The 22,839-nt window shown below is 66.9% G+C and overlaps 2 protein-coding genes across 10 annotated transcripts in view; one reads left to right on the top strand and one right to left on the bottom strand.

Annotated features, from left to right (window-relative positions):
- The window catches only part of TSC2 (TSC complex subunit 2), a 35,398-nt gene extending 22,976 nt beyond the window's left edge, over positions 1-12,422 (top strand). For 2 of the 9 annotated variants that reach the window (XM_047097837.1, XM_047097832.1), the window contains exons 25-41: positions 102-196; positions 2,827-2,991; positions 3,184-3,336; positions 3,477-3,589; positions 4,045-4,239; positions 5,446-5,649; positions 6,261-6,329; positions 7,637-7,767; positions 8,177-8,676; positions 8,918-8,993; positions 9,226-9,312; positions 10,033-10,219; positions 10,498-10,637; positions 11,648-11,726; positions 11,796-11,887; positions 11,977-12,075; positions 12,196-12,422. In XM_047097837.1, the coding sequence (XP_046953793.1) occupies positions 102-196; positions 2,827-2,991; positions 3,184-3,336; positions 3,477-3,589; positions 4,045-4,239; positions 5,446-5,649; positions 6,261-6,329; positions 7,637-7,767; positions 8,177-8,676; positions 8,918-8,993; positions 9,226-9,312; positions 10,033-10,219; positions 10,498-10,637; positions 11,648-11,726; positions 11,796-11,887; positions 11,977-12,075; positions 12,196-12,360 (2,550 nt within the window). In that variant the 3' untranslated portion in view covers positions 12,361-12,422. Of the gene's footprint in view, positions 1-101; positions 197-1,363; positions 1,493-2,826; positions 2,992-3,183; positions 3,337-3,476; positions 3,590-4,044; positions 4,240-5,445; positions 5,650-6,260; positions 6,330-7,636; positions 7,768-8,176; positions 8,677-8,917; positions 8,994-9,225; positions 9,313-10,032; positions 10,220-10,497; positions 10,638-11,647; positions 11,727-11,795; positions 11,888-11,976; positions 12,076-12,195 lie in introns of all 9 variants that reach the window. The other 7 variants (XM_047097833.1, XM_047097831.1, XM_047097838.1 and 4 more) reach the window with 4 other exon arrangements.
- Positions 12,423-12,455: 33 nt separating this feature from the next.
- The window catches only part of PKD1 (polycystin 1, transient receptor potential channel interacting), a 43,968-nt gene continuing 33,584 nt past the window's right edge, over positions 12,456-22,839 (bottom strand). Inside the window, exons 32-49 of the mRNA XM_047097847.1 lie at positions 22,541-22,751; positions 22,314-22,440; positions 21,437-21,553; positions 21,287-21,336; positions 20,926-21,098; positions 20,726-20,819; positions 18,029-18,147; positions 17,751-17,953; positions 17,481-17,675; positions 16,973-17,112; positions 16,228-16,340; positions 15,875-16,022; positions 15,595-15,720; positions 15,149-15,323; positions 14,680-14,970; positions 14,448-14,582; positions 14,057-14,362; positions 12,456-13,961 (exon numbers count right to left, since the gene is read on the bottom strand). Of these exons, the coding sequence (XP_046953803.1) occupies positions 13,509-13,961; positions 14,057-14,362; positions 14,448-14,582; positions 14,680-14,970; positions 15,149-15,323; positions 15,595-15,720; positions 15,875-16,022; positions 16,228-16,340; positions 16,973-17,112; positions 17,481-17,675; positions 17,751-17,953; positions 18,029-18,147; positions 20,726-20,819; positions 20,926-21,098; positions 21,287-21,336; positions 21,437-21,553; positions 22,314-22,440; positions 22,541-22,751 (3,176 nt within the window). The 3' untranslated portion in view covers positions 12,456-13,508. The remainder of the gene's footprint in view (positions 13,962-14,056; positions 14,363-14,447; positions 14,583-14,679; positions 14,971-15,148; positions 15,324-15,594; positions 15,721-15,874; positions 16,023-16,227; positions 16,341-16,972; positions 17,113-17,480; positions 17,676-17,750; positions 17,954-18,028; positions 18,148-20,725; positions 20,820-20,925; positions 21,099-21,286; positions 21,337-21,436; positions 21,554-22,313; positions 22,441-22,540; positions 22,752-22,839) is intronic.

Genomic DNA, 22,839 nt, shown 5'->3' with positions numbered 1-22,839 from the left:
GCGTCGTCGGGTGCTGTGCTCACCGTGTCCCAGGCCTGCGGAGGGAGGACACACGGGGGTCAGTCCCCCCGGCCTGCAGCTCAGCTCTGTTCCACTGCCAGGGCCTACGCTCCAATGTCCTCCTGTCTTTTGACGACACCCCGGAGAAGGACAGCTTCAGAGCGCGGAGCACCAGTCTCAACGAGAGGCCCAAGAGGTGCGGGCCTGCGGAGGGCGCGCCCAGTGTCTGTGGAGGGCACGGGCCGGGGTGGGTCGGCGAGCGTGGCCTGTGTGACCGGCACGGTGGGGTCTGGGCTGACCTGTTGCCGCTGGGCTGTCTAGCGGAAAGGGAACGTGGCCGAGGGGATGCCCCGTGCGGGCCGTGCTGGGCCCCAGGGGTCCCGGCGCCAGGTAGGGCAGGGCCTGCGATGCTGCTAACGCCCGCATCTAGCTGCAGCGGCCGGCGCCGTGGCCTGCAGCCAGTCCCGGCCACGGAGCACCGAGGTCGGACTTGCCGACGGGCTCAGGGTGCCAGCCGTAGGGCGTCTGGGTGGCCCGTCTCCACCCAGTGAGCCGAGGGCTGCGACAGGGCAGCTGTGGCTCCCGGGAAGCCGAGTACCTGGGCCCGGGTGAGGAGGAGCTCCAGGGCCCTGTAGTCAGCCCGGCCTCGGGCCGCGGTCCCCCTTCCCCCTGAGCTTGCTGTCCAGCCTGCTGCCAGTCAGGGGACACGCTCCCCTGTCCCGTCACAGCCGCTTTTGCCAAAGCCGAGAGCCGTGCTAGGCTTTGTCTCGTCTGCACCTCACCGGAACGGCGACTCCTCTTTCTGCCCCCGCCTTCTGCCCCAGCTTTTCAGTTCTCCCCTGGGGGGGTGGGAGGGGGGGAGTACGGCATTTTCCAGAACGACCAGGTCATCGTGACTTAAAGTTAAAAGCTGGCTTCTTAAGCCCGGGTCGCTGGGGGCCCGGGACCTCGAACTAAGAACCGGCCTCTCTGAGTGGTGACCTTTGGGGCCTCAGCGCTCCCTGCTCCCCGAGCTGGGTGGTGCCGGCCGCAGGGCTGAGGCGGGGGGGACGCCTGGTCAGCGCAGCCTGGAATCTGCCGTGCGGAGCACTCCATACACGTTTAATTTGCACTAATGTTCTTTGTTTTGGTACCGTGACTTTTTCTGAGTTATGTTTACAAGATGTATTTTCATGCGTTTTTGTTTTCTGTTTCTTCCCCCTGCTAACTGGCCTCTGGCATGGTTTTTTGTTCATCTCACCCGCGGGCTGTCCATCCTGACCCCGTGGCCTGTGACCTTTCCTTCTCATCCCTCCAATGGCTTGCTCTCCCCTCCCGGGAGCTGGGCTCTCTGGGGCTTGGGCCTTCCTTCCTCACCTGGTAGTTTGAGGATAGCCAGACCCCCCAAACAAGGCTTGAATAACTCCCCACCCGTGAGAGAATTCCAGGAGAGCTCTGCAGCCGACGCCTTCCGGTGCCGCAGCATCAGTGTGTCTGAACATGTGGTCCGCAGGTAGTGGGCTTCTTCGGGTGGGGGGCTCAGACCCTGCAGCTTGGCCCGTGCGGTGGCCCTGCAGGCGGGAGCGCCCGGGTGGCGGTGCATGGGGCGCTTGCATGACCTCGTCGCCTGGCCGGAGCTGGAGGAGCAGGAGACAGAGGCCCGTCCTGCCCAGCCCAGCCCTCGGTCCCGGGGAGCCTGGTGGTGAGGGGTGGGAAGGTTGCATTCTGTCCCCGAGCCTCGTCCCAGCACGGGCTGGCTGCAGGCCTCCTCGGAGGCTGGCCTGGGAGCCCAAAGCAGGGAGGGCGGTAGCTCTGAGGAAGCCAGGCACCCGGTGGCAGCTGCCCACAGGCCTGTCCCCGGAGGCGAGGGGCCTCTGCGTATGAAAGCAGCGCCCACGGGGGACAGGAGGGAGCATGCTCCTGGGATTGGCTTTCGCATCCTCTCAGGTGGACTTTGTTCTTGAGCTTTCTCTTAGTAAAGGTCCGCTTTCTGGGGCGGCTGAAAGGGCGCGGGGGCTTTGAGTGGGGCAGCGGGGGTGGGGGCCGGGCTGGCGAGGTCAGAACCCTTGAGGGGCGTGGCCTCGCTCACTTCTCCCTGCTGTGTCTGAGTGCGGGTGTGGGCCCCTGGGGGTCGCTGCTCCCGCCAGGCGCCGGCCGTGCTAGGCTGCGCTGAGCTGCGGGATGGGGGTGGTCTCCTCCCCAGGAAGCCCCTTCGGGCCCAGGAGACCCACTTCCTAGGAGCCTGGCTTGGGCTCCAGCCTCAGGCTGGCCTCTGCTGAGTGTGGTTTGGGGGGCTGGGGGTGGGGCAGCGAGGCTCTCCGCTCTTTTCTAGCACGGTCTCTATCACAAGCAGAACGTGGCAAAGGGGCTTTGAAAAATTGGCGTCAGAATTAAGCCCACATAAGCCCCTTCTGGTCACGGGGTGCGTGCGGAGCTGGGGCGGCCTGAGTTCAGGGTGAAGAGCTGCACACGAAGCCCAGACCCTCCCCGTCATCGGGAGGTGGCCCCGTGGGCAGAATGCAATCTTTGTGTGTGTGTGTGTGTGTGTGTGTGTGTGTGTGGTCTTCGTGTCTCTGCATGACTAAAGGGCTCTGCCACAAAGCCGTCCCCTAACTCCTGCGCTTCGGTGAGGGGATGTCGGTCTCTCGTGTCTCCCGTGAGGCCTTGCCCTCCTCTCTCTGGGAGGATGTGTCAGCGCGGTCTGCCGAGCCGTGGCTCCACTGGCCGTGCGCCCTGGTGGGGCGTTTGTGGGCGCGGCCCCCCAGCAAATGCATGCCTCCAGCTCTGGCCCCTGGGGGGAGAGGAGGGGCCGGTCGGCACCTGACCTCGCTGGGCCCCTCCCTCCAGCAGGATCCAGTCGTCCCTCACGAGTGCCAGCTTGGGGTCTGCGGACGAGAACTCAATGGCCCAGGCTGACGACAACTTGAAAAATCTCCACCTGGAGCTCACGGAGACTTGTCTGGACATGATGGCCAGATACGTGTTCTCCAACTTCACGGCGGTCCCCAAGAGGTACAGGCTGGGAGGGAGGCACAGCACCGCGCTCTCTTCTTCTGTGACTGTAATGGGTCAAAGTGGCGGTGGCGGGTGAGTCGTGCAGGGTTCCTTCCTGCAGGCGGCCCTCAGTCGGAGGCGCCTTTGGAACCACGATGCCCGTCCAGAGCCCGCTGGGCAAGGTGTTGGCCGATGCCCCTCTGCTTTCAGGTCCCCTGTAGGGGAGTTCCTCTTGGCTGGTGGCAGGACCAAGACCTGGCTGGTTGGAAACAAGCTCGTCACCGTGACGACGAGCGTGGGGACCGGAACCCGGTCACTGCTGGGCTTGGACTCAGGAGAGCTGCAGGGCAGCCCAGAGCTGAGGTGACCGCACCTTCCAGCCCCTACCTATCGGGCCGTGACCCTGGCGGTCCCGAGCCCAGGCTGGGGTGGCTCGGTTGCACGCCAGCCTGGAGCCTGTGAGACATCTCGGTCACGCTCGGCACGGGCCCTTCCGTCCTCAGCTCTGACCCCGGTGCGCACGTGAGGCAGACAAAGGAGGCGCCTGCCAAGTTGGAGTCCCAGGCTGGGCAGCAGGTGTGCCGTGGGGCCCGGGACCGCGTCCGCTCCATGTCTGGTGAGCCGGTGCCCCTCCCTGCCTCCTCGGGGCCTCTGTGGGTGCACGCGCTCGCGAACACTGCCGGGATGTTGTTTCCGCGAGCCCTCGTCACAGGGGGTGCGGCAGGCGGTGTGCCTTTTGCACAACTCTGGCCCGAGGGTCCGTTTCTCATGGCTTGTGTTTCCTGTGAACCCTCGGCAGTCCTTGTCCTCAGCTCACCCCTGTAGCTTTCTTTTGCTGCAGCCAGAACGAGCCACGGTCCAACGGTGGGGGCAGGTGGGGCAGGTGCTGGGGCCCCTTCCTACTGCCCTGGGCCCACCGAGGCCGACACCCAGAGAGGGCTGAGCTGCCTCTGGTTGCTGGCCTGGGGCTCCGTGGCCAGCAGGGCCCTGGGTGGAACAGCCAGTTGTGAGCCGGCGGCTCTGCGTCGGGCAGGTGGGGGTCACCAGCCCTCCTGTCCTCCCCTTCCTCAGGGGGCCACGGCCTTCGTGTTGGTGCCTTGGACGCTCCGGCCACCCACTGCCCAGGCGCACAGACCACACCAGCCAGCACGTCCGAGAGGGCCTCGGCTGCCGCCCAGCTCCCGGCGCAGGAGAAGACGAGCCTGGCGGCCTACGTACCCCTGCTGACCCAGGGCTGGGCGGAGATCTTGGTCCGGAGGCCCACGGGTACTGACGGGTCTGCCCTTGGCACGCCTGGGCCTCGGTCAGCACACACAGTGGCCGCGGGACCATTAGCCACGAGGGTCTTAGGTACACAGGAGGGGCAGGCAGGCTGGGCCGAGGGAGCTTCCGCTCCGTGACGCCCACACGGTGAGCGGTGAGGGGGATCCACAGGGCTGAGTGGAGAGGGCCTGCGCTAGTCCACTCGGGCCTCCCTGACAGAGTGCCCCGGAGCGGGCAGCTTCAGCAACAGAAAGGTATTTCCTCCTGCTCCCGGGGGCTGTAAGTCCCAGGTGAGGGTGCCAACCGGGCTGGGTCCTCTTGAGGCCTCTCTTCCCGGGGTGCACACGCGTGTGTCTTCCCTCGTGTTCTTGCGTGGTCGTCCCTCTGTGCGGGTGTGTGTCCCCTGGTAAGGACTCTGGATTAGGGACCACCCGGGAGATTCGGTTTTCCCTTACCGCGGTGCTTTCCGAGGTGCTGGAGGTGAGGACTTCCACACAGGAATTTTGCGACACACGATTCAGCCTGTAATGGGTATTTGAGGTTAAAGGAAGCCAAGGCCCGGGGCCTGGGGTCCGCTTAGGGCGCAGCGTGGCCAGTGGTGACCGGGGAGGATAAGGCGCCCGGTCCTGGGGACCCTCCTGGGCAGTAAGGCTGTGGGCCCTGGGTCCTCTTGGGGAGCCGGCATGGGGGAGGCCAGAGACTGGATGAGAAGGCCCAGGAAGGGCCGGAGGAGGTGGGTCAGGGTTGAGGGAGATGCTCTCAACGTGAGGACGCTCGGTGTGGAGGGCCGCGTCAAAGTGTTGGCCCGTGGGCCTTGTGGGGAGAGGGAGCCCAGAAAACCCCCGGCTCTGCCCCATCCAAGCTTTTCGGTGGTGTCTGTTCTTTGCGGTGCCTCTGCCGGGCCTGACGTGGGTGTGAGCGCTGACCCGGGGCGGAGAGCGGTATGAGCTGAGGCCCTCCTGTGCGCCTGTGAGGCGGGCGACCACCGGGACGGGAGCTACTCCTGACCTGGGGGTCTGGCGGTGTGGGGGTGGAGCGTCGGGGCCAGCCAGGGGCCTGCCTTTGCTAGAGCCTCCCCCCACTTCCCCATCGCTCCCTGGTTGAGCACAGGGAGCTCTGCCCACCCCCGGGCACGTGCCCTCGGGGGTGGGGATGGCCGGTGGCGGTGTCGGGCCCGCGGCCTGAGGGGTGCTGCCTGCCCCTCCGCAGGGAACACCAGCTGGCTGATGAGCCTGGAGAACCCCCTCAGCCCCTTCTCCTCGGACATCAACAACATGCCCCTGCAGGAGCTGTCCAACGCCCTCATGGCCGCCGAGCGCTTCAAGGAGCGTCGTGACACGGCCCTGTACAAGTCACTTTCGGTGCCGGCGGCCGGCTCCGCCAAGCCCCCTCCGCCCCCACGTTCTAACACAGGTGGGTACCCGTCCCGCCCGACCTGGCCGTGCTGTCTGGAGGCAGCGTCGCTCCCCTGCGCCGCGGGTCGCGCCCACAGTGGGGGTCCCGGAGCTTTCCTCGCCGCCGCCACAGCCTGACGTGGGAGCAGGGTCCGTTCCCGCTAAAGGGACCCTCTTCCCGAGGCGCGCGGTAGCTGTGCGGGGGCGGGCACGGCAGAGCCCCCGCAAAGCCTTTGCCCCGCGCTCTCCTCGGAGCGCCCGTGGCCGGGGCTCTAGGCGGTAGCCGCGCTTCTGCTCGGGCGTGGGTGTGGATGCGCCGAGCACACAGTCTGCACCTGCCTGCGCTCGTGCCCGTGCCCAGCCTGCTGCTGCGGAGCTTCCGGGCCACCGTCTGGCCTTCCCTGTGGCCGCAGATGGCGCTTAGCGGCCCGGGACCTGTGTTGGCGAGGAGGAGGGCCGCGCTCCCCTTCCAGACGCCGGCTCCGGCAGCTTGGGGAGCCGGGCGCCGCTGGCCCCTCCGCTCTCTCTCTCCAGGCCCGGGCTCTGTGCGGGACTAGTGGTGCCTTTCCTCTGCTCGACTGTGCATAGTCTCCCCTTCTGCTGACTGGCCGCTCGCGGTTTCCCTTGCAGTGGCCTCTTTCTCCTCCCTGTACCAGACCAGTTGCCAAGGAGAGCTGCACAGGAGCATTTCCTGGGCAGGTACTCGTGTGTCTCTTTAAGGGAAGCGGTGTTTGCTCCAGAGCGGCGCTCTGCCTCGTAGGTGCTGTTCTCATCGCCCCTCATCCGCTCATCCCTCCGTGGTCCTGCCAGAGCCGCTCCGTGCCCTCTGGGAGAAGGGCCCCGACTCGCATGAGGACGTCTGTGCAGAATGCCTGCGCTTTGCTGGCGGACCCCCTCTGCCGCATGCCCTTCGTGGCTGAGCTCTGTCCCCACGTCGGGCAGGCCCTTACAGCCACATCTTCAGGCCTCAGGAGGTGACCTTGGGCAGCTAAGCCACAGATGCTGGCAGGGGGGCAGTTCTTTGGGGCGAGCCTGGCCCTGGGGCTCAGCCCCACTGACTTTTCCCGGGCTTCTGGTGGTCAGATTGGCTTTGCGAACCCACAAATTGGGCTGTGTCTGCCTCTCGTCGTGGGCTGGCCAGAGGCCCTACAGACCAGCCTTTGGCCCGTTGTTCCCAGGCCCTGGCAGGGGCGGGCTCTGACCTGCATGGCCCTTGGGCACACCTGGGTGCCCACATGTGGACAGGAGCCAGTTAGGAAAGGGCAGCGTGCAGACGGGCTCCGGCAGGCGGCTGACGGGCCGTGCGCGTGTGGGGCTGCGTGTGTGGCGGCCGCGGGCTGCGCTAACCCCCGGTTGCTTCCCCCTCCCCCGCCCCCGCCCTCACATCGGCACAGGAAATGCTGCTTCAGGGCATCGTACCCTCCTTAGCATTCCTCAGCTCGGGGTTGGCTTGGGCTCCGATAGCGCGCCTCGGCTTTCCAGAACGGGCTTCCGAGTCTGTGTGTGCGCACGGGTGTTTCTCCATCAGGCTTCTCCTCAGGTCCCATCACAGAGGGACTCTGGCCTCTCGTCCCGGTTCCTGGGGGCCGGTGTGGGCGCGCCGCTCCTTCTGAGCTGGGACCCCGTCTTAGGCGGGGGCTCCTCCCTCGCGGGCTCTTGGGCTCGGGTCCCGCCCCCGGCCGTTTCCCTTGCTGGGGCAGCAGCGGCGGGTGCTGTGGATCCTGGGCTGGGGATTCCAGGAGCCGGATGCCCCCCACGTCCCTACGTCCGGGAGCCTGTGTTGGAGACTCCCCGTGTCAGGGGTCACATCCAGGCCCCTGAGGGCGCCCTTCTCCAGCTGACTTGATGGGGTGTGGGCAGCTTAGAGCCACAGGCAAGGAAGGCCTTAGGTGAGGCTCTGTTGGGGGGCCGCTGTGCTCTCTTGCCGGGGAGAGGCTGGTACCTCAGGCCACGTGAGCTCCTGGGGGCCGGGCCAGCACCTAGTAGCCTCATCTGTGTCCTCCCAGACTCCGCGGTGGTTCTGGAGGAGGGAAGTCCCAGCGAGACTGATTTGCCAGGCGAGCCCACTGAGCTGGAGGACTTTGAGGCCACCCTGGGCCCAGAGAGGCGCTGTCGGCGCCCTGAAGCCTACAGTAGAGTGAGTACTAGGCGGGGGAGGGCGCTGTGGGAAGAGGGGCGGGGCCTCCGCTCCAGGCTTTGTGGCTCCGGCTGGCTTGCTGTGAACTCACACGAGGTTTTTCTTCCTCTTTTGTTATCTAAGAACTGGCTAGCTGTCCTTCCAAGTCCCTTCTGCGTGGATGGCCCGGGGCTTCCCGGTGGTCCCCGCAGGGCTAGTGGCTCATTGTCGGCATTCTGTGGCCCTGCTGCTCAGCACGGGCAGGAGTCGTCCTAGGGGAGGGGGCGGGGCCGTGGCCATCCGCTTGCTGCCGAGTGGCTCCTCTGGCCCTGGCTGGGGGGCAGGTGGGGCTTCATCGCCCCCGAGTAGGCCCCTGGGAGGGTTCACTGGCGTCTTCCAACGAAGGCTCTCTGGACTCCTTCCTTTCCAGTCGTCTTCCAGCTCCAGCCAAGAGGAGAAGTCTTTCGCCGCAGAGGAGGTGGCTGCCGGAGGGCTCCCCATCGGGCGGGCCGTGTCTGCCGAGGGAGCCCGGCCCTCTGCGGGGCTCTCCTTCCAGCCCGCCCAGCCCCTCAGCAAGTCTAGCTCCTCGCCGGAGCTGCAGACCCTGCAGGATACACTCGGGGACCCTGGGGACAAGGCCGACGTTGGCCGGCTGAGCCCCGAGGCCAAGGCCCGCTCGCAGTCCGGGACTCTGGACGGGGCAGGTGCCACTTGGTCAACCCCAGGTGAAGAGAGTCAGGGCCGGGGCCCTGCGAGGCCCGAGGGTCCCTTGCCTTCTGGCTGTCCCCGTTCCCCCGGTGGCCTGCGTCCCAGAGGCTACACCATTTCGGATTCAGCCCCGTCACGCAGAGGCAAGAGGGTAGAGCGGGACGCCTTCAAGAGCAGAGCTGGGGCCTCCAATACCGAGAAGGTGCCGGGCATCAACCCCAGGTGAGCCTTGCCCTTTCGGGCTGGAGCTGCCGGACAGTCCCCATGGGGACACGGTGCCTGAGTGGCCCCCAGCCGAACAGACTGGGCTACGGGTCGTGTAGCCTGTGCCCCGTGGCCGGTGGGAGCCAGACAAGAGGGCAGTTCCTTCGGCGATGGGGCGGAGGTCCGCTTCTTTGTGCCTGGGTCGGCGGTGCCAGCAGTGACCAGGCCCGGCCCGGCCCTCCCGTCTCTGCCCCTGCAGCTTCGTGTTCCTGCAGCTGTACCACTCTCCTTTCTTTGGCGACGAGTCCAACAAGCCGATCCTTCTGCCTAACGAGGTATGTGTGCTTTCTCTCCGGTGCGGGGTCCCCCCGGAGCCTGGGTGGGGGACACCGTGGGGTGCCCACAGCCCAGGCTCGCAGAGACAAAGCCTCAGCTCCCTGTGGCAGCCTATAGCGACCCCTCCCCCAACCTGCCCCGGGCGAGGAGAGCCCTCCCCGGACAGGCACCTGACGGGCTGGTGGTGGCACGACCTCCGCCCAAGGCTCAGGCGGGGCTCTGTGGCTACAGTCCTTCGAGCGGTCGGTGCAGCTCCTCGACCAGATCCCATCCTACGACACGCACAAGATCGCGGTCCTGTACGTGGGAGAAGGCCAGGTAAGGGTGCTGGGGGCCCGAGCCCAGCCGGATGGCCTCCCTGGCTGGGGCTGGGTTCAGGGCCCGGCCCCTCGTCCGCCACCGAGCTCAGTCACTGCATCAAGTGCCCGTGGGGCCCTGTGCAGGCTGCCGTTCCCGTGCCCGGGATGCGGCGGGAGTGACAGCGGAGCGTGTGAGCACACGGTGCCCCGAGGGACGTTGGGGGCTGCAGAGAGGGTGGTGGGTGCGTGGACGCCACAGGTGTGGGCGGGGCACTGCTCACATCAGCGACCCGGGCACGGGGTGGCTGGCGCAGTGCCCGCGCGCGCACAGGGGGCCGGAGGCAGGATGGGGAAGTAGAGGGGAGGCGTGGACGGCCTCGGGGCTGCGTGTCGTTCCCAGGGAGGTGGGAGGGCCACGAATGGTTCTGAGCCGAGGGTTGGCGGTAACTCGGCCCCAGCCTCCGGAGCATCCTTCTGGCTGCCGCACGAAGAGCCGGTGGAAGCGGGGCGCCCCCCGTCCCCATGAGATGAGCAGGCCTGCGGCGCGGGGCTGGGATGCCGCGGAATGCCAGCCTCTGGGTGTGTTTTTGGTCCGCCTGAGCAAATTGGCTGGTGGACCCGTGCTCTGTGCGAGAGACGGGGTCCAGATGGCGCCCCCGGGTGCGCGCCCCCGGGTGCGCGCCGGGGCCCCGAGGAGCCGGGCAGGGGCGGGTGCCGCCGAGCTCCTCTCTCCCCACAGAGCAGCAGCGAGCTCGCCATCCTGTCCAACGAGCACGGCTCGTACCGGTACACAGAGTTCCTGACGGGCCTGGGCAAGCTCATCGAGCTCAAGGACTGCCAGCCGGATAAGGTGTACCTGGGCGGTCTGGACGTGTGCGGGGAGGACGGCCAGTTCACCTACTGCTGGCACGATGACATCATGCAGGGTATGCGCCTTCCGCCGGCCCGCACTCGGGGCTGAGGGTGGCCGAGGGCCTGACTTCCCCCAATGGGGACCGGGGGTGGGGGGGTAGCAGTGGGGCTGGCGCCTCTGCGTCCGGAAGCTATGCCCTCGGGGTGAGGAGGCAAGTCTGCTGGCCAGGCACTGGAGGGGGCGGGTCCCGCAGGCCCGAGAGCCTCTGGAGGAACCAAGAGGCGCCCCACGCTGGTGCTCTGCCTGGGGCCATGCCAGGCCCCGCTCAACTTGGCCCCATGCGCCTCGCAGCTGTCTTCCATATCGCCACCCTGATGCCCACCAAGGACGTGGACAAGCACCGCTGTGACAAGAAGCGCCATCTGGGCAACGACTTTGTGTCCATTGTCTATAATGACTCCGGCGAGGACTTTAAACTGGGCACCATTAAAGTGAGTGGGGGCCCTGGAGGCGGGCGCAGGTGGGCACCCCTGGCTCGAGTCTACACCTCTGGGCAAGTGCTCTCTCTGGTCTGTGTTGAGTGCAGACAGCAGGCACTGTCGGGGTCAGTACGTCAATAAAAGGACCTCCAGTGCCTCCCGCCGCCAGTTGGAGTAGGCACGTTCCCCCCCCCCCCCCAGCCGGTGTTCTCTGTAATGACAACGACGGGGACAGCGGCCCTCGTGGGAGCCAATGAGCCTAGTGGGGGGCCGGGCACAGAGCAGGGATTTGTGTGTCCCTGGGTCTCGGAGTCCCCCTCTCTGACACCTCCCTCGTGTCATCACACAACGCTGGGGTGTGCCCCGTGGCCTCACCTTCCCTAGATGATGATGCTAGGGCCCAAGGCCCCGGTGGGGAGGCTTGGGGGGGGGGGGGAGGCGGGCTCCACCCAGGAGACTTGGGGTGTGAGGCACGTGGAAGGCAGGGTCGGGGGGCAGGTCCGAAGCTCACAGGTGTTCAGATTCTAAACCCAACAGCAAGCCTCAGAGGGGGTCGCTGAACGCGAACACGCGGCCGCTGGTGAGAGTCCAGTCGCGGGCCACGGTGCCCGAGGGGTGGCACGGAGCTGGGGTGGGTGTGTGTGGTGCACACCCAGAGACGCACAGGGAAGCGGTCCGCCCGTGTAGGCGTCCGGGCTGCTCTCGGGACGACAGGGAGGCAGCTGGCAGCCAGGTGGCAGCAGGAGTCACGGGTAGCACAGGCAGGCGAGGTGGGGGTCACGCGCCTGTTTAGGGTCGTGACTGGACCTGAACTCGGGGGGATTCGGTTGGTGGGATCTGGATGTGGAGTCGGGCTTTAGGAGGGAAGGCGGCCCGGGGGAGGAGATGAGGGACAGCCCTGCCCCCGGGCTCGGTCGGAAGCGTGTCTACGGGGCTAGTGACCGAAAGGGCAGGTTTGTGGAGTTAGGCGCTGAGCGAGAAAGGGGCAAGGCCCGGGGTGACCTCTGCCCTTGTCTGCACAGGGCCAGTTCAACTTCGTCCACGTGATCATCACCCCCCTGGACTACGAGTGCAACCTGGTGTCGCTGCAGTGCAGGAAGGGTGAGCCCTGGGGCCGGGCGGGGAGGCCCTCGCGGCCCTGAGCCCCTCACGAGCTCTGTGTCTCCTCAGACATGGAGGGCCTCGTGGACACCAGCGTGGCCAAGATCGTGTCTGATCGCAACCTGCCCTTCGTGGCCCGTCAGATGGCTCTGCACGCCAACGTGAGCAGAGGGGTCGGCCCGGGGCAGGGTGGGACGGGCCCAGGGGTGCCGGCCACAAGGGCCTCAGCGCTCCCCGTCTCCCACGCCAGATGGCCTCCCAGGTGCACCATAGCCGCTCCAACCCCACGGATATCTACCCGTCCAAGTGGATCGCCAGGCTCCGTCACATCAAGCGGCTGCGCCACCGGGTAGGGCGGGTGGGCCTCAGATGCCTTGGGGGGAGGGGGGCGTGCACTGGCATCCAGCTCCCGGAGGGCAAGTGCCCCCCCTGCCCCCGCTTCTTCCTGAAGCCTCCCCGTCCCCTGCAGATCCGTGAGGAAGCCCACTACTCCAACCCCAGCCTGCCGCTGACGCAGACGCACCCTCCGGGCCACGCCAAGGCCCCGGCCCCGGCCGAGCCCATGCCCACGTACGAGACGGGCCAGCGGAAGCGCCTCATCTCCTCTGTGGATGACTTCACCGAGTTCGTGTGAGCCGGGTCCCGTGCCCCGCTGTTACATGCGCAAATGAAATAAAGCAGTGGTGCAGCCCCGGCCTCCCCATCGTGTCACTCAGAGCCAGACGCGGATGCAGTCAGCCAGCTGGTTTATTTGACTTTGTCGGGTGGGGACGGGATCAAGGCTGTAGCTGTGGCCACACCCACGGAGGTGGTACAGGGCCTGTCGGGCTGCGGTCGGGGGCCACCCTGCCACCACCCACGTGTTCTCCGGTACACAAGACCCTCACCGGCCCCAGCCCCGGGAGCCAGCCCCGGGGCAGGGCTCCTTCCACCCTGGAGGTCTGGCGCCGCCCGCGTCCTCCTCCTCCCCCAGACCTGACACCCGCAGGTCTGGGCTCTGCCCCCTTGCTGTCACAGCCCAGGCAGAGAGCAAGGCCACGGGGGTGGGGAGGGGGGTGGTGACAGGAAGTGCCGAGGCGATGGCTGGGCCCTTCCAACAAGCCTCCCGTCCCAGCCCCAGGCCCAACTTGGATCCAACTCGGGTTAGGTGTCTGGGGAGGGAGGCCAGCTCTGCAGCCCCAGCACCCCTCCCCACAGGAGACGGGGGGCACGGAGCCACTGCAGCCACCAGGTCCCTCGGCCCTAATGAAAAAGAGAGCAACGTACAAAAATACATTTTTAACCCCGTATAAATTACTGACGACAGAGACACTGCGGCTGAAGGTGCGTGCACTCAGCAGGGGCAAGGGAGAGGTAATAACTTAGGGGGAGACGACGGGAGGTGCAGGTTCCCCTCCCCGAAGCCTGGATCCTTAGCAAAGGGGAGATGTCTGCCCAGGAGGTGGGGCCGGGCACAGCCCGCTGTACCTGAGGACTCCGGTAATAAATTAGCATCTCAGAGGCTGGGCACTCAGCCCAATACTGCTGTGTCCTCCCACGGGGAGCCGGGGAGGGGACCCTGGGTCCTGGCTGCCCACGTGGCGTCTTTAAAGTGCTGAGACCCACAGAGAGAGAGAGACGACTGCTCCCTGGGGGCCTTCGTGCAGCTCTTCTGCCTGGCCCGAGACCGTAAGGGTGGCAGAAATTAATACTGAGCGGTGTCTGCTCTGGCTCCCTCTGCAGAGCGGACTGAAGCCAGAGGCCCACCCCAGGGAAGGGGTCCGAGCCCAGGACCCCCCGGGACTAAGTGCTGCCGGGGTGGACCTTGTTCTTAGCCCGCAGGGAAACCCTGCAGGGGCCCGGGGCCAGACCCACGCCACGACTGGCCCGGGCAAGACGGCCAGGCAGGGCTGGCCGCAGGTCTGAGGAGGGGCTGGGGGCACCCGTGCTCCTGCGGCCTTGCAGGCTCTGAAGCCTGCGCTCCAGCTGGTAGACATCCTCCGTGGCCTGGTTGAGTCGGTCGAACTGGGTCAGGAGGGCCTCGAACACGGCTTGGAGGCGAGAGGGCTCGGGCTCCCCACGCGGCCCCAGCCGGCTCAGGCCCCCGCCGGGTGTGTCCAGCTGGCTGGAGGCCGTGGAGGGCCGGGAGGCGTCTGAGCCCCCACTGGGGGGGGGCGCGTCCGGGGACGACTTGGAGCCCCTGGAGGAGCGCGAGGGCAGCGGTTCCATCCCTTCAAACCGGACTTTGTGACGGAACTGGGGGCGGCACAGGGGCTCCGTCAGTCCGGCTGCACCCCGGGCTCCCCTGGGCCCAGGGTGCGTCCCTCTCCCCCCCACTGGGCCGTACCCACCTCCTTAACCTTACTGAAGCCCAGCCAGAGGCGCAGCCTGCGCAAGAACAGCTCCACCATCTCGTAGTCCTGCGGCTCCCAGGCCGGCCGGTAGAGCTCCCCACGCAGCGCGTGGTACCGCCACCGCAGGAGGACGGCCCCCAGCCTCAGGGCCCCCCACAGCCGCAGCGCCCAGAGCCCAGTGCACAGCAGCGGGGAGAGGCGCCAGGACTCGGCAGGGCACGGGGCAGGGCCCCCAGACCCGGGACACGGCACCAAGACGGCCCTCAGGGCGCTCCGAAACGAGTCCACGCAGGAAGCGACCAGCTGCAAGGGGAAGGGGCGCGCGTGAGGGGCGCGTCCCGGGCTGAGCCCCCCCCCCCCCTCTCCTGACGGCCTCGCCACCACCTACCAGAATGGCCAGCTGGGCATAAGCCACGGCGAGCACCACCAGGCCCAAGGCCGCGCCCACGAGCTCCGGCAGGGCCCTGTACAGCGTCTTGCCGAAAACCGACCACTGGCGCACGAAGCGCAGCTGCTGGGCGGCCTGGGGGCGAGCGGTGTCAGTCGACCGAACCGCCGCCGGTTCGACCCGGCCCGGCCCGGCCCGGGCCCCAGCCGACCCCCGCCGGCCCAGCCCTCACCTTGACCAGCAGGAGAAAGAGCAGCGAGGCGGCCAGGCCGCGAGCCGCGGAGCTCAGCTGCGCCACCTGCTCGAAGCTGGTGAAGCGGCGCGGGCGGCGGCGCACGAAGCGGGTCCACTGGCGGTCGGCGACACCCAGCTGGGCCAGGCGCACGAGCGCCGCGGCCGCGGTCAGGGCCACCAGCAGCCACCGCGCCCAGGCTCCGGACTGTGCGGCGCGCGTCCGCCCTTCCCGGCGCCACACACGCGCCTCGGCCACCGAGAAGTACAGCGCGAACAGCAGCAGGCTCACCTGCGGGGGCGGGGCAAAGTGAGGGGGGAGGGGCGGGGCGAAGGGAGGGGAGGGCGGGGCGAAGGGAGGGGGAGGGGCGGGGCGAAGGGAGGGGGAGGGGCGGGGCGAAGGGAGGGGGAGGGGCGGGGCGGGACTTGCGTGGGGGCGGGGCGACGGGGCGGGCGCGGCCGGCACCCACCGAGGTGAGCAGCGGCAGCGAGAGGCCGGAACTCAGGCGTCGCAGCGCGAACGGGCGCACGCTGACTGCGGTCACGGCGTGCCCGGCCACCGGGAACTCGAGGCGCAGCGTGACGGCGGCATGTAGCCCCACGGCCGGGCTGTAGCGCGTGAGCTCCACGAACACCGCGCGGCTCCTACCCGGCGAGAGGGGCGGGCAGGGTAAAAAGACTGGGTGTCTTCCCAGAGAAAGGGGCTTGGGCGGCGGGTGACTCGGGGCCCGGGGAGGAGGTGGTGGCTGAGCGGTCAGTGAGGTGCGTGGGGAAAGATGGGGACACGGAAAAGCGGCGGGGTGGGGGAGTGGACCGCGGAGGGCCAGGGCCCCGGAGGAGGGCCGCGTGGGGACCCCGGTGTGCCCGCCGGAAGCGCCGCAGTGCGGAGAGGCGGGGACAGGCCGAGCGCGAGCACCTGTTGTCGATCCAGTTGTGCAGCTGCAGGAAGCCCAGCTGCGCGCGGCTCTCTTCCAGGCTCAGCCCCAGCTCCTGCACGTAGCCCCCGCTGTCGTACACGGCGCAGTGGCCCCAGGACCAGACCCTGCCGGCGAGGGGACGGCGTTAGAGCCAGGCCCCAGCCCTGGAAGAACCTGGGAGGCAAGGCTGGCTGGGGCTGGGGGGCGCCCGTGGAGAACAACCCCCCCTCCCCGCGTCCCGGATCCTCCCGGATCCCGGGGCCCTCCCTCTGTGCTCACCCCAGCAGGTCTGGCGCAGAGTAGGCCCACGTCTCGGAGCCGTTGTGGGCAGCACTGCCCCAGCCGATGCCATAGTCGCCTGTGCTGAAGGAGCCCGCGGCTGCCGCGCACATGGGCACACCCGGGCGAGCAGGGTCTGGGCAGAGTGCTGAAAGCAGAGGGGGAGTTCTTTGCCAGCTGGGCTCTACGTGATCCCACCAGACCCTCCCTGCAACCCAGAAGGCAGAGGCCACAGTGTCACAGGCGGAGACAGTAAGGGATGCACAGCTAGACGGCTGGAACCAGAATGCAGCCAGGGGTGTCTCTTTGGGAGAGAGCAAGGACGCAGTGCCAGGCCTCCCTCCACGGCTCACCTTCCTGCAGCCGCACCTGCCGCAGTCGCGGGGGCCCCAGCTCTGGGCCGGACTGGTTCCCATGGATGTAGGGGAGCAGGACGTGGGACATCCACGGCCAAAACTCCTCAGACCTGCTCACACAGACAGAGTCCCGTGTTCTACCCGGCAGTGCCCTGCACCCCCGGGGGCGGGGGTGGTCAGAGGCCCACAGAGCACTGCTCCTGCCGCCCCAGCCCAGCCAACAGCAGGCTGCCAGTGCCATGGGACGGGACGAGGTCAAGACCCAGAAGCCTCAAGCTCAGCATACTGACTTTTGGAGCAGGAAGTGTTACGGGGCGGTTCTGGGTACTCTAAGATTATTTACTTATTTGTTTTGAGAGAGACACAGACAGCATGAGCGGGGTAGGGGTAGAGAACGAGGGAGACAGAATCCCAAGCGGGGTCCACAATGTCAGGACGCAGTCTGACGCGGGGCTTTCACCCCCGACACCGTGGGATCGTGACCTGCACCGAAACCAAGACCCTGCCGCTCAACTGACAGGGCACCCCCAGGCGCCCCGGGACGTTTTGAACAGTGCCTCCGGTCCCGTGTTGCCAACACCACCTACTCCGGTCCTGACAACCCACGACAATCCAAGACGCTGCCCCACGTCCCCTGGGGACTGGGTTGCACCAAGGACAAGATCGAGATGGGATCTGGCGGGCATCAGTGCCTCCCCGGCCTGGCAGGTGGACACGCGCATGGGCACGGGGGTGCCTGTACCGGGTGATGGCCAGGAAGGCCTGGCTGCCGAGCTCCTGTTTGATGGCACTCTGCAGGCGGTAGGCATGGCTGTGGCAGGAAGCGTCCCCATGGTTGGCCAGCAGCGTCACCAGCAGGAAGAGCATGTATACCAGGAAGCTCTGGGGGCAGGGACGGCCCTGGGGTCAGCCAATCCCAGTGTGGCCCACCGTCACGGCACTGGCCAGCAAACCGCCCGTGGCCAAGGTGCCTGGTGCCAGTGGGGCGGCACAGACACCCGCCAGCATCCCGCCAGAGGGGCGGACAGGTGGTCCCTCCAAAGGCAGAGAAGATGGCCCCTAGGGCCTGCGAGGCTGCTCATCGAGCCGGGCACGGGAAGAGGCACAGCAGGGCACAGGCACCGGGAGCTGGGGGCGAGGGGGGCGGGGGCGGGGGCGAGAGGGCCACAGGGCGCACGCGCGGGGTCTCCGAGGGAGAACCTGCAAGAAGGTGCGGTTTCGGCCAGACACGGGACAGGAGAGCGGCTCACCCTCAGCATCCCGTGCAGCTTCTTGACCTTTCGGGCCTCTTCCTTCGCCAGGAAGAGCGCAAAGCCGTGTGGGGGCCGCACACGGGGCACACGCTCACTCACAGGGGTCACAGCCGGGCTCTCCACCAGGGTGTCATCCTCGTCGGGGTGCAGCCGCTTGGCCACCAGGGAGAAGTACAGGGCCTCCAGCAGGACCTGGGCCAAGGGAGGCGTCAGAGGGGCCCACAGGCGCCAGGGGCTGGCAGCGCGGCCCCCCAACGTCCCACTCACCTTGAGCGGCTCCCAGCCGAAGAAGGAGGCCAAGAAGCTGGAGCTGCTCGAGAGGAGCCACATCACACCCACACCAGGGGAGAAGCCGGCACCCACCCAGCCGGAGACCCCCACCGCCACAGCCACCAAGAGCAGGCTGAGTCCGTGGGCCAGGGGAGCACACCAGGCTGGCAGCAGCCGCCTCCGCAGACCGTCCGCCAGTCCTGGGGAGGAAGACAGGTGGCGGGCAGCCCACGGGGAGGGGCCCGGAGGGGCGTCCTGGGGACACGAGAGCACACCTGTCCTGGCGGGCTTTGCTGACTGGGGCCGCTCCCAGGTCAGGCCCGGGCTGGCCAGCCCCCCGTCCCCCAGCCTCTGCAGCATCAGCGTCTCCGTCCTCTCCGCAGGGGCGCTGGACCTGAGGCACAGATGGGGGGGGGGGGGGCGTAGCCCGCGCTCAGCTGTCGGCCCACAGCACGACGTCCCTGAGCCCCCGTACCCCTGCACCCCGCCCCCGTGTCAGCCGAGGGAAGACACTGCCCCAAACCCGGGTAGATACAGCGCTGGGGCTGAGACCACCACCGGTGACTCTGGGAAGGGCCCCCGATGCCTGCCCTGCCCCTCAGGCCGAAAACCCACGTCAGCCTCCGCTGCCGTCTCCCCCTCGCTCGCTGCTCCTCCACCCACGGACAGAGTCCTCTCCCATCGTCACCCCAGCAGTGGTGGCTCGCGGCATGGCTGAAGCGGCCCCAAGGCTCCGGGTTCGCGTCGCGACCTTCCGGGGCGCACCCCGCACACCTCGCGTCTTCGCCCCCAACCTCCCCACGCAGACCCACGTTTCACAAAGGGACCGCGCATGACGCAGCTTTGTGACCCAAGATGCAACTCTTGAACAAGGAAACACCTTTGTCTCAAAATTCCGACAGTATCTAGGGTTCCCGGGGCCGAGAGAAGTGTGTGTGGCCCACGGCGCCACACCGACCTGGCCGGCTGCACAGCTGCCCCACCAAGGAACGGGGGCTCCGGGGGCGGGGGGATGTGAAGCGAGGGTGTGACAGGCACTTCCTGAGGGCCAAGCGCGCGCCTGGCGGGGGGGCCTGCACAGCTGTGCCCTGCCTACACAGAACAGGCCCCCCTCCCCCGCTCCCAGCAGGTGCCTTGCCATGAGCTGCGCTGAACGCGCCTGGGTTTGTGAGCCTTCGACAGAGTAAGAAGTATCGTTTATGCGGGTGGGAAGTCAGGACAGCAAGCAAACTTTTTCTTGAGATGGACTAGAGAACAGGTGCTCCGTATCCTCATTAGGCAGGAGCAGCGGCATTCCTGTTCTTTCTAGGGCTTTCTCTGGATGCCCACGTTCATGTTTTACATGTGGATGTGGTGTCAGGGCAGGTGGCATAGCGGATATGGCCTAAAATACACGCGGCTTCACCAAACACCAAGCCGCAGGAGACCAAAGCCTGCCTGTCACGGGCCAGCACCCCGCGTCCCCGGCCGAGGCCGGCACCGTTCTGGCCCCGAGTGAAAGGAGCCAAGGCCACGCACGCTGCTGGGGGGGAGCGTGCAGGCAAGACACCCGGAGGCAGGGAGGACAGAGAGGAGGTCCCCATCACTACGCCCTCATGCATTTGCGGGCAGGAAGGCCCCAGCCGGGGAGCAGCCGCGCCAAGAACGGCAGGAAGGAGACCTGGGGCTCTTGTCTTGGGGAGGATGCCTCTAGGCAGAAGGGGGGCAGAAGACAGCAGAGATGAAGGCAGGAAAGGAGGGAAGCGGTCGACGGAGGCGGCAGGGCCAGCTCACGCAGCTGCTGGAGCGTCGTAAGGCGAGCCGCCTCCGAGGGACACGTGCCGCCTCCGAGGGACACGTCCCCCCTCCCGCCACTTCCGCGGGCAAGGACACAGTGGACTGACAGGGCTGGGTCATAAAGGACTCTGTGGTTCCTGCTTTGCTTGGGCCACTCGCTCTGAGGTGTCGGCCGTCATGCCGTGAGGGCACTCAAGCCAGCCAGGGTGAGGGTCAGATGGGGACAACCACCAACCTGCCTGCCGTCTGGCTCCCTTGAAGCACAGAGTTTTGGGATAACCGGTCACACGGCGACAGAGGGCCGGTGCCCTAGGAGAGCAGCGGCAGGGCCTGCCTCGGGGAGCAGGACTCCGCCGAGGGGGACGTTTGGACGGAGGCGCAAGAGCAAACAGGAGGGTCAGGCTCGGGACCGGACGGGCAGCGGCAGGTGTGCGTGAGGAAGGACGCCAAGAGAGGAGTCGGGAGTCAATGAAAACTTGTGGTGGCCGGAGCGTGCACCGGGCCGGTTCTGACACCGGGACCGGGGGGGCGGGGCGCAGCGTCTCTGGAGGGGGTCCTGGGCCCTGCAGGGCGGGCAGCTCCGCGCAGGCCAGTGAACGTCCGCGGGGCCCGTTCGCACAGTCAGCCCAAGGCCTGAACCTGGACTTGAGGAAGGGCTCTGGGCTGCAGCTATCTGGGGCTGCTGTCCCAGGATGTCCCCATAGTATAGACCTTCTGAATCAATTTCCAATTTCTTCGTAACATGCGATCATGACACGGTTATCTGTGTTTGTAAAACGACTCGAGAGCCCCCCCCCCACCCCGCCCCGTTCCCTGTGCTCAGGACGGTTCATATGTGTCATCTTTGGTGCTTGAAAACGACAACAGTTAAAAGGAGCAGAAATGTGATTATTGGAGGAAAAAAAGGAAATAAGAGATAGTTTTATACGAATCGTCCATCTCAGAAGTTGAGAGATTCTTAAAAACATAAAATTGAAACTATCTCAAAAGAAAACAAGCGGGATGTTTGGAAAACCTGGTCCTGAGCACCCCATCACCCCACACCTCCGCCACCTGTTGGGAACGCTTGCCACCCTGTGAGGTCCTTTCAATAGGTAAGGGGCCCAGCCCCGCACAAGGCCAGTCCCAGGTGGGGAGCGGGGCTTCTTGGCCTGGGATCCCTGCCGCCCTCCAACCCCCGGGAGCCAGGGACTTACAGGCCAGCGAGCAGATCCGTTTCTACTTGCGCGTCCCGGGCAGGGGCCAGGCTGCCGGCCCCTTCAGCCACGATCCGCCGGATGAGGTCCTCGTCTAGAGGGAAAACACGTCAGCGAGGGCATGGTTTCTCCCACCCCCAGGTTCTTCAGAACCTTCCCGGGGATCGCGTGGGGATACCACCCTCCCCACCCCTGCTCACCCGAAGCTGAGAGGGACTTGGCAGGTGAGGAGGGGCTGACCAGGGAGAGCCCGTCCTCCTCCGGGCCCAGGCGGCCCCGTGCCAGCCGCTGCAGGGTGCTGCCCACGATGGATGGGTCACTCAGCAGGTCCGGCCAATTCAGCGTGCCTTCACTGGACGGCCAGCACACCAGGCTGTAGGTGACACAGGTGAAACAAGGGGGGCCCAGGGGGACACACGTACAACACGGCCCTAGAGCGTGTGTGACGACACTACACGGGGCCAGGGGACAAAACGCACGCAGCGCAGACACCCATAATGCACCACGCACGAGGTGTGGCGGACCCACACCAAGGCTCACGCTCTCTCTGGGGACTCCTACCTTTTGCAATCATCCAAAAATAAGTCACTTTTCATTTGTCCGGCAAAGGCCTGTTGAGAAGCACAGAGAACACCTCAGGTTCTGAGCTGCCCAGAGGCAGCGGGACCCACCCAGCCCAGGCAGGGCCCTGGCGGGGGGGGGCACACTCGCCTCAGCGTGGAGCCCCGGGAAGGCCAGGAAGGAGCTGTCCAGCACAGACGAGTCCAGGTAGCTGTCGATGTCCAGGACCGGCTGCCCCGCGGGGGTGGGGCTCGGGCCCCCAGTCACCTAGGGGAGAGGCAGGCATTCAGCAGAGGTGTGCCACCTCCGGAGCAGGCAGAGCCTAGGCTGGGGCTGTGCTAGAGAATATTCTAGAATCGGACACACGTTCTGTATCTGCAGTGTCCATCACGGTAGCCACAGGCCGCTCAGGGCACTGGAATGCAGCTGGTAGAGCTGAGGACTCCAGTTTTATTTGTCATCGACTCGAACCAGCCGTGGTGGTGGCGGATTACCCCACGGGACCCCTGGCGCACACCCCAGGGTATGGCGGTGGGTCCCTCCTGAGGGAAGTGCTCTGTCCTTCCCTCATCTCGTGCAGTCCCCATCAGATCGGGCGGGAAGCGCCTGCTCCTTGTCTCTCTGAGCCTGTGAGGCACTGGCCCTTCGGCAGGTGCACGGGAGCCACCAGGGAGGCCGTTTGGGCTCTTCCTTGTCAGAGGGTTTAAATCGCCACTCTGGCCTCTTGCTAGAGATCTGCTCAGGTTTGCGACATCCTCCCGAGTCTTTCCGGGACCCTGCCCGTCTCCCCTCAGTCATCTGACAGGCTGGTCCGCAGCGGTCACGGGACCCCCCCCCCAATCTGCCCTGTGATTTCCATGGCATCAGAAGTGGGGCCCCGTTGGTTCATTCGTGATCTGGACAATCTGCATCTCTCTGTCTCCCTGGGTCAGTCGTCTCGACCTTCTGCCCCTCCCTCCGGCCACCCTTGGCGGCAGCAACGAGGCCCACGCTCTGTCCTCTGGAAGCTCCCCGGGCCCCAGCCCACCTTGCTCCGGGACATCCGGAAGAGAAACAGAATGACCAGGTAGACGGGATAGACGACCACACTGGACACCAGGCCGACGGCAACTGTGTCGGCACTCAGCGGGATCAGACCGGACACGGGCCCCGCGCTGTGTGGCAGGAGAGGAGAGAGACCCGGGCTGGGGGAGGCCGTGGGGGGTAGGAGGGGTCGGGCAGGAGGAGATCATCGGGCCCCCCAGGGGCACCCACCTGTAGGCGGCGTCTCCCACGACCCCGTACCACACAGCATTGGCGCCCAGGAAGAGGCAGACGAGGAGGACGCAACAGGTGGCCCGCTGGACGCGGGTGAAGCGGCTCCGAGGTGGCCGGTCCCAGAGGGAGAGCCAGAGATGCTTGTCAAAAAAGCCACGCTGCAGCTCGGCCACCAGGAGGCGCCGGAACCGCCGCACAGCCGCGTCGCCTGCGGAAAGGGCACAGCTGGCTTCAGGAGGCCAGCGGCACAGGCCACCCCTCGGCCAGCCCGGGCAGGGACGGGCCCAGGCCCTTAC

Source organism: Lynx rufus, unplaced genomic scaffold, assembly GCF_022079265.1.
Source record: "Lynx rufus isolate CCGP_SWC_20201006 ecotype Redwood Valley unplaced genomic scaffold, mLynRuf1.p SCAF_43, whole genome shotgun sequence".
Lineage (NCBI taxonomy): Eukaryota > Metazoa > Chordata > Mammalia > Carnivora > Felidae > Lynx > Lynx rufus.
This window is presented reverse-complemented; position numbering and strand designations above follow the sequence as displayed.